Source organism: Tyto alba, unplaced genomic scaffold (assembly GCF_018691265.1).
Source record: "Tyto alba isolate M040663 unplaced genomic scaffold, T.alba_DEE_v4.0 Super-Scaffold_14, whole genome shotgun sequence".
Taxonomy (NCBI): Eukaryota; Metazoa; Chordata; class Aves; order Strigiformes; family Tytonidae; genus Tyto; species Tyto alba.
The window spans coordinates 7,297,241-7,313,060 of record NW_024881276.1 but is presented as its reverse complement, the minus strand read 5'-3'; the positions used below and the strand labels follow the sequence as shown (position 1 = coordinate 7,313,060).

Here is a 15,820-nt window from a genome sequence, read left to right as displayed (position 1 = left end):
TCATATTTATAGCTTTACTCTCTCTCTATCAGAGAGTACAGATTAAATCTGACCTTTATGTACTACAGTAATGTTGGAAGAGCTTCAATTAACATGTGTTTGTCTTATGCAAATGTTGTTCAACAGCTTTTAATGATACTGCCAAGTATCATTACAATAATGTCTTTTGCTCATTTCACAATGATGGAGATGATTTTAGCTAGTAAAGTTAACTGGCATAAAATATAATGTGAAATATAGAGCTGAAGGAGCTGTGAAGCTAAATCAGAACACAGAACAGACAGATCTGATATTTTAAAAAATTACCCAATACCATACATGCCAAAACAGATCAAAATATCAATTGAAAATTAGGTAATTTTGTCTTCTATTGTCTCCTGTCTACAGAATTTCTTATTCCGTCTCACCAAGCCCTTTCCTATTGCCCTGCTCAGCAAATTTTTTATTGCTTTGCACTGAACATGCCACAGTTCCTTGTGAAGAGGCTATTTTTAGATAAAGAAGAATGTTTTGTTATTATAAATCAACAAATAACTGTCTTCTCACACTCTAGTACTGTCTCAGCCAGAAAAGGAGACATTAAAGTTCAGTGTTAGTAACGGTGTGTTTTGCCAATTGACGGGGTTAACACAAAGGACACAGACACCAAGCTAAAGAAATAGGCTTATTTTACTTTAGTAGAAATAGAAATTTTACTATAGTAGAAATAGCAGAAAGAATAAGCAAGGTAATGCACCTAGACATTACTATTTAAAGCTAGCTATAGTGATTAAGAAAGATACATCACCAATTGCCCTCATACTTTACCATCATCCAGACCCGTGCATCAGCTGGGGAGCCCCGTCACAGCGAAGGGTCGGAGAGCCTTTCCCGGCAATTGGGAAGTCCTACGCAGTGCGTCCACTCGTAGGTGAGGTCTCCGTCTTTGCTGTGAGAGGGTCCAGCTTTTATACAGTTTAACAAACAAGTCTAAACAAAACGCACAGGAGATATCTGGTAGATTGATATGCCTCACTCAGGCATGTCCGGATCTGGCCAGGATCCGGGCATGTCTGAGGAGTTTCTGTTTTTCTTTACATTTGGGATTTATAGTTACTTCCTATTGTTTACTTATAGTTCCCAAGGATTGTTCCCAGGGTTACATTTTCATGCTGATAAGATACTGGTTGCTTCAGTCTGCTGATAAGATGCTGATTGCTGGTCGGGGAATTCACTCAGAAGTCAACTTTGGTTTGAGGCCTATTGTTTGGGCCCCTTTTTGTTTCAATCGGTCCTTTGACTTATGGGTGAAGATCACGACCCTTTTGGAAGAGCCCAATATGTTCGCTCTATCCGTTTAATACGATACCATACATAACAATTATATAAAGTAATAATAATAATGATAACTAACAATATTACAAGAGGATGTATTAAGAAATTCAACACTTGGGTTGCAGAGGATGAATATCCAGTAAAGATGTCCCACCAGTGGTGTGCAGTCTCCTTTTCCATCTGGCTAGCTAGCGACATTAGTTGATTCTTTGTGATTACAGTCTGTATCACAGAGTCTGACAGAGTTTTATTTCGTCATTCTAGGTGTCGTCGCAAATGTTCTGATTGTTCCATGATGGTTTTCAGTGAAGTCAGGGATAAGCTGATTCCATTAAGTCCTAAGGTTTGGGGATGCCAGTACATGTTTAGTCGTTCTTCATGCATTGAATAAAAAGTATACATCTGTCCGTGCCAGATGAGATAGAATACATTTCTGAGGCATCCCGAAAATGGAGTACTTAGATTATACATTTCTATTATATTTTTATCATTTGTTACTATACAAACATGCTTAGCACTAATTTCTACAAACATATCAAAGCTTTTGGGCAAAATTGTCCATTTACACAGATTCACTGAATGTTCCAATAATCAAGGTTCATATAACCGCGAGCTTTGTCCACACAATAAACCATTTGCTGTGGACGTACACAAATCTAATTTATGGGTTCAATTCCTAGAGTCTATATAATCTCCCTCCAAGTGGGGCAGCCAATATTCTGGTTCAAAGGGTGGTTTTTCCCCAAAAATTACAGGCAATACTAGAAATTTACACATAACTTCAGGTTGGCTAACATCGTCGTGGACTATTTGACCAGCACAGAATAAATCTGTGCACTGCACTGTCTGTGGAGATAGTTTGACCCAATGGGTTTGAGGAATCCATTTCTTAAATATGTTTCTCCATAACAGCTCATTATTAGCCATTAAGTCACTCTGAGCTTTGTTTCGTTGCATAAGGACATGTAAAGTCTGCAGTGTACATGTTGTCCAATTCATAATCTGGCTAAAGTTGTGGTCAACATGCCACTGATTAATTTGAGTCCTATTGAAGAGCTTTAAAAATTCTGTATCATAGTTCAGTGACCCAATTTGTGGGGTAAAGGTAGTTGGAAGCCACCGAGCCTGCAACCTAATTCCTTCCGCCACATCATAACCAGCATTCTTTACTTTGTTTGTTAAGGTTTCGATATCAATAGAATTTAAAACTCCCATTCCTGCCCCAGTTCCTCCTAACAGGGTGTCATACCATGCCCTTTTCCATCTACATGATGGTAGCAGGGGGAAAGAAATATTGAAATGAATAACATGTTTCTGATATTGTTGAGCTACCTGAACACAAGTAGACGGAATGCGGTACAAATGATCAACAGAAATATGAGGTTTAGATTTTAACATAGTAAAGAAGTCTCCCCAGTGTAACCAATTTTTCATTACTGAATTATTATGGCATATTAGTGTTTCTATTTCTTCCATGGGAAGGGTTATCGCATGAGCAGCATTCACCTCACGACCATCTGTTCGATTAACACATTTGTAATAATCTTTCGAACTGGGCAGACCTGATACATTACAACATTTAAGAGATACTTTACTAGATATAGTGACATTTGAATTATCTGTAGGACAGGTTACAAAAAGGCGTCCACGATCTCTCCATCGTGATGCTGGTCCTGAAGGCCACCAGTATGTACATGTTTTGTTATACTGAGTACTGAAAGTAAGATTGGCTATAATACAGGCAGAATTGGCTTTTCATCGGAAATCATCCTGTTGTCTTGTCTTGGTTGCATTTTTCCATTGCCACCTAAGCGGTGTCTCTCGTGGACCTTCCAATGGCCATCCTGGTGTGAAAGCCTTTCCCAAATGGACCATGACGATACACAGGCAAATCCATCTTAGCAGGATCTAAAAGATAGAATCTTAAGACATCTAGTTATTCTCGCAGATAACATTTAGTCGCAGGAACATATTCCCATTTTTCCTGTCCAGGTTTCATGATTAAAACAGTATTGTCTTTTCCTGTGGCTATTACTTCAGCTGGTTCAGGAGGTCCGCTTGAACTCTGGACCCATACTTTAGCTCCGTTATTGAAATTAGTTGATCCAAACCCTTTATCTCCACGAACAGTGGTAACTTGAGGTGGATCCCCTTTTTTCACAATTGCTTTCAAAACTGGCAATATCAATAGTTGTGCTATTCTGTCGTGGGGATGAATAATCAAATCTTGTTCACCATTGTTTAACAGAATTACTTTAATTTCTCCTTGATAATCCGCATCAATCACTCCTCCCATGACGTGAATACTTTTCAAGGCTAGACTCGAACGGGCAGTTATCAAACCAAAGTGTCCTGGAGGAATTTTAATTCCTATCCCAGTATTGATAACTTTCATCTGTTTTTGGTTTATCCTGATCAATTCCAATGCATAGAGATCTAGCCCTGCAGCTTCTGGAGTGGCCCGGTAAGGGGCCATCGCACCCGGAACAATCTCCCAGTAAGTCAAAGTCTCACTTACTGTCAGAGGTTTTATTTGTAAATTGGGTGTAGTCATGCGCATCAAAGGGGTTTCCATTTCCCCAATGGGCCTATTGTTAAGAATATGTAGCGCATCTGTGAGATGAGTTTTCCATCGGGATAGGTTCCCATCTCCTAACTTCTTCAGCTGCTCTTTCAACAACCCATTCATTCGTTCAATCAATCCTGCAGCTTGTGGATAGTACGGTATATGAAAAACCCACTGAATATTTTGCTGTTCAGCATACTGTTGAACAAATTTGTTTCGAAAATGAGACCCATTATCAGTTTGAATCTGCAATGGTATTCCATAGTACAAAATGATTATGCCTATAGTACAGATAGTACTATAATGAGTAGCTTTCTTACAAGGACGGGCAATCAAATATCCAGAATATGTATCTACAGCAGTGCAGACATATTTACACCCTAGGTTCTGGGGTAAAGGTCCAATATAATCCATTTGCCAAATTTGTCCAGGCAATTTTCCTCTTCCCAGTTGTCCTTTCACAATATTAGGCACTGGACGTTTGTGAGTATGTTGGCACACGGGGCACTGGGCGATTATAGTTTTGATCATATCAAGTGACATTGTTATGCCACGCTCTTGGGCCCACCTGTAAGTGGCTTTCTCTCCAAGGTGCCCACACTTTTGGTGTGCCCATTTTGCCAAGCCTTCATGATCATCCTTTTGAGGGAATTCTAATCCAGCTTGGGAAATCTTTGCCCGGTTGTCTACGACAGAGTTATAAAGTCGTTCTAAAGTGTTCACATTACTATGAGCATCAACATGAAACACAGACACCTTAGTCCTCTGTACTATTTCCCAAATATCCTTCCACAATTCCTTTCCCCAGACTTCTTTGGAGTATATTTTCCAATCTTTGGCTACCCATGTTGGCAGCCAAGTAGCTAACCCATTAGCTACTGACCAGGAAGTCAGTATATAAATGACATTCTCCTAGGTCTTCTTGTTTCAAGGCCATATAAGCTGCATATAATTCAGCATACTGGCTGCTTTTCCCTTCTCCTGTAGTTTCTAAAAATTTTTCTAGATGGGGATAGGTAAGCTACTGCTTTCCAAAACCTCTTCCCTCCTATATACTTAGCTGATCATCAGTGAACCAAGCATGTTCCTTTTCAGAGGGTGTCAATTGGTCAAAAGCTTTTCCCCATTGTACTGGGGATTCCCGTTCAACTGTGAAATCAGGGTTCATTACTTGATCACCTGTGGGGGCAGTAGCTACTCTCTCGTGGAGGGTAGCTACTCCACCAACCCCTACCTTGGCCCTATCCTGAATATACCATTTCCACTTTATGATACTCGATTCTTGAGCATGCCCAATTCTATGGGTTTTAGGAGAGCTTTTAACCCATTGCATGATAGGAATTTCAGGACGAAGGGACACTTCATGTCCTATTGTAAGCTGCTCTGTTTCTACCAACGCCCAATAACATGCCAATAGTTGTCTCTCAAAAGGTGTATAATTATTTCCTGCCTCTGGCAGCTTTCGTCCCCAAAAACCTAAGGGAACTTTTTTCTTTCCCTGTTTTTGCCATAGGCTCCAATTGGCATGTAATCCATTTACCGACACATTTAACTCCACTTCTCCCTCCTGCAATGGCCACAAATCTAGGGCCTTTTGAATAGCTTCCTTTGCTGACTCAAAAGCAGCTTGCTGTTCATTTCCCCATTCAAACTCATATTTTTTCCTTGTTACTTTATGCAAAGGAGTCAGAATCTGTCCTAAATGGGGAATATGCTGCCGCCAAAAGCCAAACAATCCAATAAATCTCTGTGCCTCATTTTTATTTTGTGGCACTGCAAAATCCAAAATTTTCTGTCGAGCTTTGGGTAATATTTCCCGATGCCCACAATGCCATTGAATTCCTAAGAATTTTACCGTTTGGGATGGTTCTTGAATCTTGTTAGGATTAATTTCCCAACCTTTCTGTCTCATATGATCTACCACCTGTTCAAGTATTTGTTGTACTTCCTTCTCATCATTTCCCTGAATTAGGATATCATCAATGTAATGCACTATTTGCATATAAGGAGGCAATTTTATCTTATCCAGATGCTCAGCCACTGTCCGATGGCAAATGGTTGGACTATGCAGCCATCCCTGAGGCAATCTGGTAAAGGTATACTGTCTTCCTTGCCAGGTGAAGGCAAATTGGTCCCAATGCTCCTCTGCAATTGGGATAGTGAAAAAGGCGTTAGCTAAATCTATTACAGCATACCAAGTCCCTGAATGCTTTTGAACCTTTTCTATTAAAGTAATAGTATCTGGTACAGCTGCTGTAAGTGGTGGGGTGTGTTTATTTAATTCCCTAAAATCTACTGTCATTCTCCATGACCCATCACTTTTCTTGACAGGCCATACCGGATTGTTCCAAGCTGTGGTAACTGGTTTCAACACTCCTGCATCTAATAAATCTTTAATTGTCTGTGATATCTCCTCATGCCCTCCTGGAATTCTATATTGTTTCATAGTCACTAATTTAGTAGCAGCAGGAATCTGTACAGGAGGCATTTTCACTTTTCCTACTAAAATTGTTTTAATACTGATATGATTTTTTACCCCAAACTGGTACTGACCGTCTGGGAGATTCAAAGTTAGTCCCTTCAGAATGTCTATTCCGATTATGTATTCAGGAATGGGGACAATCATGACTGAATACAGTCGTTTTGGGAGGTTTCCTATTTTCATTTCAATTTGAGTTTGTACAGCTTCAATTTGTTTCCCTCCCAGACCTTGTAATGATTACAGGTTGTCCTTTAAATTTCTTTGGATTCCCATATATCAAGGAGGCCTCCGCTCCTGTGTCAATTAAGGCTTTTACTGTTTGTGAGGACCAGGTTTTTCCAAAATATTTGGAGCTCCACATGGGGCCGTCGGTCCTTCCGTGCCCATTGCACTGGAGCTTGGCCATAATTTCATTCCTGTTTACTGCTCTGGACAATTTCCCTAGTCTCCTTCCATGGGTATAAATCAGAATACAGCTCCCAATCCCCCCTTTCCCCCGGAACAACTGATCTGCCCACGGAGGGCCCACCGTGTGCAGATGGGAAGTCCCGTTGAGGCTCAGGAGGAGGTGCTGTAGGCTGAGTTACCCCTGGCTTCTTAGTTTCAGAACTTTGCACTCTCCTGCTAGGCTTATTCAGCCCTCTTTGTTTGTATATTCGCCACAGCTCGTTAGTTGGAACACCATCAATCTTTTCACGAGATAGGCCATCCTTCAGTAAAGCTGTAAACATTTCTTTGCGAGAGACTCTGTTCTCATTTCCTTTAGGGCTGTCCCGAGTATCTCGGTTTCCTGCGCTTCCTCGGGGGCCCCATTCTCCAAGATCACCTAGCTGCTGTATTTTTTCAATTATTTCATCAATGGGATTTCCGGTCTCATTAATTAAGAGAGTCATTATTACATTTTTATATGCTGGTGGGGCAGTTTTAATCAATCGGTTTCTATGAGTGACAGACAAGGCAGCTTGCATCATTCTGTCAGGGTCTCCTATAAAGATTGCCAATTTCATCCCTTCCTCCTTCATCCGCTGTATACAATCTCGCAAAGTATACCAGGGACGTTCCCCACCTGGCCAATCATTCTCCGTGGGGTATTTATTATTACATCCCCGGGCAGCCAAGGTTAACAAATTTGTATCCTGAGGATTATTTCGGAATGCATCTTGCACAAAGGAGTCAGAACTCAAAACTAAAAACTTCCTAGAGTCCTCTGGATCTAGGGTTACCCCTGCTGCTCCCTGATCGTGCAAACGCACCATCCAAGAGAGCAGGGGTTCCCCCTGTCTCTGCTTAAATCTTTCAATTATATCATTTATTTCATGCTGAGTATAATCTTCAATCACATCCTTCCTTACTTGTTGCCCGTTAGTATCCAATTCTATTTTCCGTCTCCACACTGGTTTTACATCCACAGGTTCATCTGAGGAACCAGCCTCATCAGAACCTGTAGAATCCCAAATATCTCCATCCCATCTGTCAGGATCCCACTGTACCCCTGCTTCTGCAATCACAGCATGCACTTTCCTATGGTTTACTCGTCCCCTTCTTTTCTTATACTGTGCAACTCTTACTGCAGCTCTTTCAGCTACAGTCTGATAAGTATCCAACTTATCGGCAAGCAACTTGTTTTGACACTGTAACATTACAATTTGATTCTGCAAATCACACATCTGTCGCTCCATGTGGGAGCGCTCTAACAACAGTTTTTCTTTCTGTTGGTGCTGTTTCCGATATGCTGTTAACAAAACCCATCCCCGTCTTCCCAAACACACAATTTCTTTTCCTTTTTCGATAGATAATTTTTGGATACATTTTAATACATCCAGTGGTTCAGCTTCTTTTAGCCGACTTTCCCACTGTTCACATGGTCCTCCGACCTTAGCCCACTCAAGAGCCAGTGAACTATAAGGAAGGTCTTCCCATCCAGGAATTTCAGATGGAGCTGATTCATTACGTTTAGATTTAAAAAATGACATTTTGTTCTAATCCTGTCCGTGACGCCAAATTTGTTTTGCCAATTGACGGGGTTAACACAAAGGACACAGACACCAAGCTAAAGAAATAGGCTTATTTTACTTTAGTAGAAATAGAAATTTTACTATAGTAGAAATAGCAGAAAGAATAAGCAAGGTAATGCACCTAGACATTACTATTTAAAGCTAGCTATAGTGATTAAGAAAGATACATCACCAATTGCCCTCATACTTTACCATCATCCAGACCCGTGCATCAGCTGGGGAGCCCCGTCACAGCGAAGGGTCGGAGAGCCTTTCCCGGCAATTGGGAAGTCCTACGCAGTGCGTCCACTCGTAGGTGAGGTCTCCGTCTTTGCTGTGAGAGGGTCCAGCTTTTATACAGTTTAACAAACAAGTCTAAACAAAACGCACAGGAGATATCTGGTAGATTGATATGCCTCACTCAGGCATGTCCGGATCTGGCCAGGATCCGGGCATGTCTGAGGAGTTTCTGTTTTTCTTTACATTTGGGATTTATAGTTACTTCCTATTGTTTACTTATAGTTCCCAAGGATTGTTCCCAGGGTTACATTTTCATGCTGATAAGATACTGGTTGCTTCAGTCTGCTGATAAGATGCTGATTGCTGGTCGGGGAATTCACTCAGAAGTCAACTTTGGTTTGAGGCCTATTGTTTGGGCCCCTTTTTGTTTCACGGTGTAGTTAATAGTATCTGTAGATAGCACAAAGAGGTCATGTGCTCTTGAGGTGTGTTACCTGGTGAAAGAGAGGACAAGTCACTTCTGTCACCAAATGCTGTTTGTGAGTCGGTGTCAACTCACTGCATACTGCTGCATGGAAAGAGGAAGCTGTTTTCACAAGAAGGGGAGACAATAGGTCATACAGAGATCAAAACTGGTCCAAAAAGGCTGAAGTGGTCATTTATGTCCTTCCTCGAGGAGTCTGGCTATTTCATCAATTACTTTTTTGTATTTTTACAAACATCAAATTCCCACCTAAGTATAGGAACCAAATTGTTATCCTTTTTACCTTTCTATGCACAGAAACAGAAAACAAAGATGAAAAAGCTTTAGTATGTTTTGATAGTTCTATTTTAACATCCAAATATTTTTTATGTCTGCAAACTCAGTTATTACCTTTTTCATTCTGAATCAGTAGCTGCAAGGAATTGATGAGCCCTAACTAATTCACATCATATTCACACCTTTAGTTTATTTAGATAAATTTCCTTTACTGATGCTATGTTGACAAAAGCTTAACAAAGACTAATAAATTGATAGAAAGTATATTCAAAAAAAAAAAAAAACAAAAAAAAAACAAACTGAGTGGTAATTTGCTTAATTAGTCACCAAAAGACAAATGTTGTTACAAGCAACACTATTTTCAGAAATGTCACAGGCTAAATGTAGTGGATACATGGGAAATGCTTATAAAGAGGTATGGTGTAAGCATATTCATTAAGTTTGCCACTGTACATACTTCCAAATGGTTTAACATGTGAAATATAAAGAAGACAAGATAAAACTATAGGAAGGTGAGACAGAGGGTTAAAAGAGAACAAATGTCAAGAAGATGAAAAAAACAGATGAAAAATAATGACTTCTGGTAACTGCACATACAACATGTTATGCAGTACAAGGAATTTATCAGTAGTATAATCTTTTTCAATCCACATAGAAATTAATTTGCAACAGTAGTACAGAACTGGGGAAAAAAAGATCATTTCATAGAGAATCAGGCAAAAATGTAATAACTTATCAATCTGCTAAAGTTGAAGTATTAGGGACTGTGAAAGATGCAAAAAGCCTAACTACTTGCATATTGAACTGAAACTTGGAAAGGAATGGTATCCTATACGTGAACAGCAATGTTTATGTAGTCTCACTCTTTACAAACACATCTCTTTTCATTCCTGTACCAAACCTCAGTTACTCGTATTTAACAGAAGAAACAACAAAGCAACACCTACAGAAGGGTTTTCAGAGGAAGTGGTAGGGAGAAAAACGTAGAATCACAGAATCACAGAATGGTTTGGGTTGGAAGAGGGACCTTAAATATCACCTATTCCCAACCCCCCTGCCCCGGGCAGGGCCCCCTTCCCCCAGCCCAGGGTGCTCCCAGCCCCGTCCAACCTGGCCTTGAACCCTTCCAGGGAGGGGGCAGCCACAGCTGCTCTGGGCACCCTGTTCACAGGCATGAGAGCTGTGGAGCTGAACACAGGCATCCGTGCGGGCTGTGACAAGAGGAAAAAGATGGAGTGCAAAAGTAGACACTTGAAATAATGCATTAGGAAATGAAACGAGACAAATTGTGAGCAGATGGAGTGATTTAACAGCAATGTGCCATTCCCCTTCTATAGTGTCCATTTTTCTGACTGAATTTTCTATTTAATGGATGACTTCAGGTTTTGGTCTCTGGCTTCCAGACCGTGATTCATCTCACCTCAGAATTTCAAGTGATGGTGGACTCAGCATTTGGCAACCAAGTGAGTCTACACTGTTGCCAGGACAGAGGCTCTTCCTGCCAAACTTCAATCATTTACCTCTGAGGTGGTTTTCTTAGACCTTCCTCAATGTCAATAAGGAAAAATAAGCAGTTTTAGAGAATGATTCATCTAACATATTTTAAAAGTCTACTCTGGCTTGAAATCAATTCCTTTACAAAAATGTCTATTTCTCTTCACTGACCAGTGAAGCAGCTTAGAATGACTAGCTCAAATATCCATGTCTAGACTGTAGCCCATGCCTGCATTCCTTTGATGAATCCCACCCAAGGCGTCAAAAAGTGAGAGGGAAAACATGAAACTGTCTGGTTATTTGAAAACAAATAAGCCAAAAATTACTGGACCTTTTATGAACTATATGGACACACAACATTTTATTTGGGGTAGATTAAAGAAACAAGAACAATTATAAGTTGCCCGATAAAACTCTTCACTGTCACTTAGGTCTTTGGCTTCAGCTATAATAAAATCAGGCAAAAACAGAATAGAAAAAGAACAAAGCAGCAAAAGCACTACCTCTGCTGTGACTGCTCCTAATTTCATTAAGTATTCCTATGTTTTGTTCAATAGGTTATAAGATTATCAGGAAATTTTTAAAGACAATTTGTAACATATGACAAAGATCTTCTTTATATTTGAAGATTTATAATAATTTCTTGGGTTTTTTTCATTGGCCTTTATCCCCCAAATTAATCCCTTGGCAATATGGAACACATATTATTTATTTATTTATTTATTTAGGAAAGATTTGAATTTCAGATTTCTGCTTGACTTCTTGGCCAGATCAAGGGTACTAGGGAAGTGGGAACTGGAAATGTCAAAAGCCACTTATGTTTCCAATATTGATTTGTAAAAACTAGACAAACAGCAGTGCCACCTACTGCTTAACTACAGAAACTCCCTAAGAGCTGGGTCCACGTACCCTATGTATGTTTTACAGTGGAAAGTTCACATGGAGAAGGAATTACTTTCTGTAATGACACAGTGTAGGTTAAAAAAAAAAAAAAAAAAAAAAGTTTAAAAGCAAAATTAAAAACAAATAGTTGTGCACAGGTGAGATCACCATCTCCTATTTCTATCTTATTTTTTCATGAAAATTATTTCAGTCGGGGAAATAAGAAATTTAGAAACGTTTTTAAATTAAGGAGTAAAGCAGGAAGGGAACTGATTCCACAATCAAATGTCCGTCGATTTGTTACATGATTTTGGAACATATCAGCTGCACTTGAGCTTCCTACACACGCTCTCACTCACTCATAACAGACACACGTGAAACGGACTTGTAGATTGAGGTATTCCTGAAATTAATTATTTGTTTTCAGATAGACAACTTACAGAAAATAATGTTATTTTCAGATTATTGATAAAGAGCACATAAAATATTAGCAGATCTTATATGGAGGAAATGTCTGTACTGACATGTTCAATAAGGCATCCAGGAGCAGCTCTTACCGTACGGGTGGTGGGACCCATCTCCACGAGAACTCTATATCCCCCCAGGAAACCTCTGAATCTGATTCCATCCCTGCACAGCACACGCTAGGACGGAGCCCGGAATCACAGACACCAGGATAGGAAGCGTATTGAGCCCGCGTATCAGCCCCTGGTGAGGATTTCCCTGCTATCCCCCCAAATCCCTACCCCTGCCCCAACAGGAATGGGGCAAGGGGGGGGGGGGGGGGGGGGGGGGGGTGCTGAGCACAGAAAGTAGCAGGAAGGAAAAAAATTACTAGGTCCTTAGGGAAATAATGGCCATTTTGGAGGTGGGGATGATTTTCCATGTTATAACAACTAATTACTGTCCTCTTGTATTACCCAGAGAACGAATGCCCTACAGTGCTCGTTTGGTGCGTTTGTTCTCTTAAACCTCAGTTGTGTTACACATGGGTACACATCCATGCATCAGCCTATTACAAAATTTTCTGTTGAGATCATCACCAGTGAAGAAAGCCTTAGAAGGGCTCCTGAAGACGCCATTCTAGAAAGTTGTGAGTTTTAGATTCCCCATCCCTCTTGTAAAATGATTACAATATTCCAGTAATATAAGAATCCCTACATGCAGGATACATGTTGTTGAAGCCACCTGACAGTGAGGCTTCTAATTCAACCACCCTGGTTACCTGAAAGAAGAGAAGACATTCAGAGGGTGAGTTGCTTCATCTTAAGGTATAATATGAGCTGATTTACCTTACTGCAAATGAATGTCAATGTTTACTTTACATTAAACAAATAAACAAATAAAATATTCAGGCCAAAATTAATAGGGCAGGAAAATCTTTAATATGGATCTTTCAAAATGAAGAATTTCAATTCTCATTTCAGAGTGATACTTTGTTTTTAGATATATAACATTTATTTTTAAGAAAGTATACCTTGACCTTCAATTTCTGGTTTTGGATGGAAAAGAGGAATTGTTTATCCACCATCATTCCTTTTGAACAAACTCCTGGGCACAGTTGCTATGTGTGACAAAGAAAAGCACAGATTAACTTTACAGGCTTAGTATCAGTGAAGACAAATTTTCTAGTCTGAAGTGGCCAGTTGTATACAACAAATGACAAGCAAACTCTTATCTTACTTCCCATATCAGTGGCACAATGGTAAACAATATTGAAAACAACTTTTAACATTACAGCTAGATGATAATATAAATACATAAAGGCACTTCCTAAACTCTTGGGAGATGTAAAGCTGCTGAAAGGCTGAACTAATAGAGTATCCAGGTGGCAAAATCAGATCAAATGCGTGATTTAAATAATGTTATTCTGTTCAATCTAGATGGATGAAGCCTTTGGAAACTGAGGAAGAACTATTTTCTCTTTAATATTTACAAGTAACTTGAACATGTCATCTTTGGACTAGATAACAGCTGCGAGTCAACCCAGGGGAAATCTCACCCTCAGTCTTTTTGTTGGCTGCTGTTACTCAGTTTTAATTAAAAGAATGCTCCAGATAAAGTGGCGACAGGTGCAAGGGAATAAAAATGAAGAGTACCTTGCCTACTCAGCTTGATCAAAGTGAATTTAAGTGGCACCCAAGTGATAAACTGGGGGCAGAAAGGAACAGACACGAAGATAAAAACAAACTTTAATCAACACAACCATGAAAAAATAGTGCTATGTGTTCCTTGTAAACATTATCGTACCATTTTATTTAAGGAGTCTTAAATTACACACTGTCAGTAAATCTCCACAATAATGATGTTTTGTTAACTATGTCAATCACAGCCTCACTTGCTGCTCAAATCAACTGCAGGCTAGCCTACAAGCTATATCATATAAAGCTAGTATGCACTGCTGGACAGGACTGAACTCAAACCCCTTCAGGCTTGGACTGATCCTCAAGTAACGTTCAGCAGATCCAGCCAACTACACGCTAAATTGTATAGTACCTTATGGTTCAGAAATGCTGAGCCTGTTAGCCACCTGCCTTGAATGATTTGTTTGGCTTAAATAAACTAAATAGAACTGCCTCATACTTTATATATATATATATATATATATATATATATATATGTATATATATGTATATATATGTATATATATGTGTATATATATGTATATATAGGTTCTGATTCTGTCTGAGAGGTCATAGTACAGGCCTGCATCTGGAAGATCCATTGTTCAATGGACTTCTGGTGCCCTATATTCAAGCTTTCCAAATTGCAGCTTAAGATAGGTTCTTAATTCATAGAATATGACACATAAAAGACTTCCTGAGAATTTCTAAGGACAGTTTAAATTAGGCAGTTTAGGGGTTTTCCCCCTTTAGTCAGAATTCTATGATAAAGGCTAATTCACCAGTTAAAGTTTTAGATTTAACAGATAACAGATAGTTTAGATTTCTAAAAATTATTCAAACTAATGATGTAATGTCTATCCAGCTAATAATGATGGTTTTCTTCTGCTTACATACTGCTGAGAGACTTGGCTTCAAATACTGGGAGACCCTGTAATTATTCAGCTTATAATCAAAAGAATAGACAGAAACTGGTAAGTAGTAATTAATAATACAATGCCATGGTAATTACTATTGTAACTAAAGTCAATTGTTTCCTTTGGCAGTATTTAAATCCACTTACTTCTTGTCACTTTTGTTTTCTTTCTGACATTGATATATCACCATTTTCCTTTCCACACTTTTGGATCAAATGTAGAATAGCTTTCTGGAATTTTTTACTTCTTCCCAGTAATCAAAAATTCCTCTCTTTTTTCTTTTCTCTGGAATTTAACTGTCTTTATTTGCAGTGACAAACCCAGCAACTAATGCAAGCTGTACCTATTCTATGAAATTTAAGCGCACTCTTAATTGTGGACGGTTCCTTTACTGTTGCCTTTAGTCATGTTTGGTTTTTGTAATTTTGGGGTTTTTTGGTAATTTTTTTTTTTTAGTAACGTTTGTTATATTTGTTTTCCACAGACTTGAAAAGAGGCAGGATAGGAACTGGAAAAAGCAATTAATCAAAAAAATAATTGTACTCCCTGCTCTGAGAAATTATCTTCCCATATGATACCCCAAATTGCATTTCACCTTCACATTTATTTATAGTGAAACTAAGTCTTTGCTTTTTTTTAAACCTTTCTTGTTGGCATCATTCACAAACTATATACATTTAAAAAGTACTTTTTCAAAAAAATTATCTTTGATTCCAGCCATGACTCCATGATGCACTGGATCTATTTTCACCTGGCCTTCCAACAAGGTGAACTTCATTTTGTTTTTATTTTTCCCTTTTTATTAAAAATTTCAATATATCACTTGGAGAAAATCTTTGCTAGAGGTTGATAACTCTAATTTCATAAAATTGACCATTAGTATCACTGATGGTTTCCAAGCCAGCTGTTGAACTTTTCCTTCTGAAAGCCTTCTGCTACTGCTCTTCTCTCTCATGAGCCTCAACACATCTTCAGCTTTGTTAACACCTCCCTTCTCCCACAGTTCTTTTGTAGCTAGACATCTGCACCCTAATTCCTCCCCCTCAAG

The 15,820-nt window shown here is 39.1% G+C and overlaps 1 protein-coding gene across 1 annotated transcript; it reads right to left on the bottom strand.

Moving 5' to 3' along the window:
- Window positions 1-1,983: 1,983 nt before the first annotated feature.
- LOC122152916 lies at window positions 1,984-6,392 on the bottom strand (the record flags this gene model as incomplete). Its single annotated transcript, XM_042788259.1, is given in 5 exon segments — window positions 1,984-2,646; window positions 3,350-4,768; window positions 4,770-4,898; window positions 4,900-4,946; window positions 4,949-6,392. Coding segments are annotated over 5 exon segments (3,702 nt in total), but the record flags the coding sequence as incomplete, so codon positions are not given.
- Window positions 6,393-15,820: the final 9,428 nt, after the last annotated feature.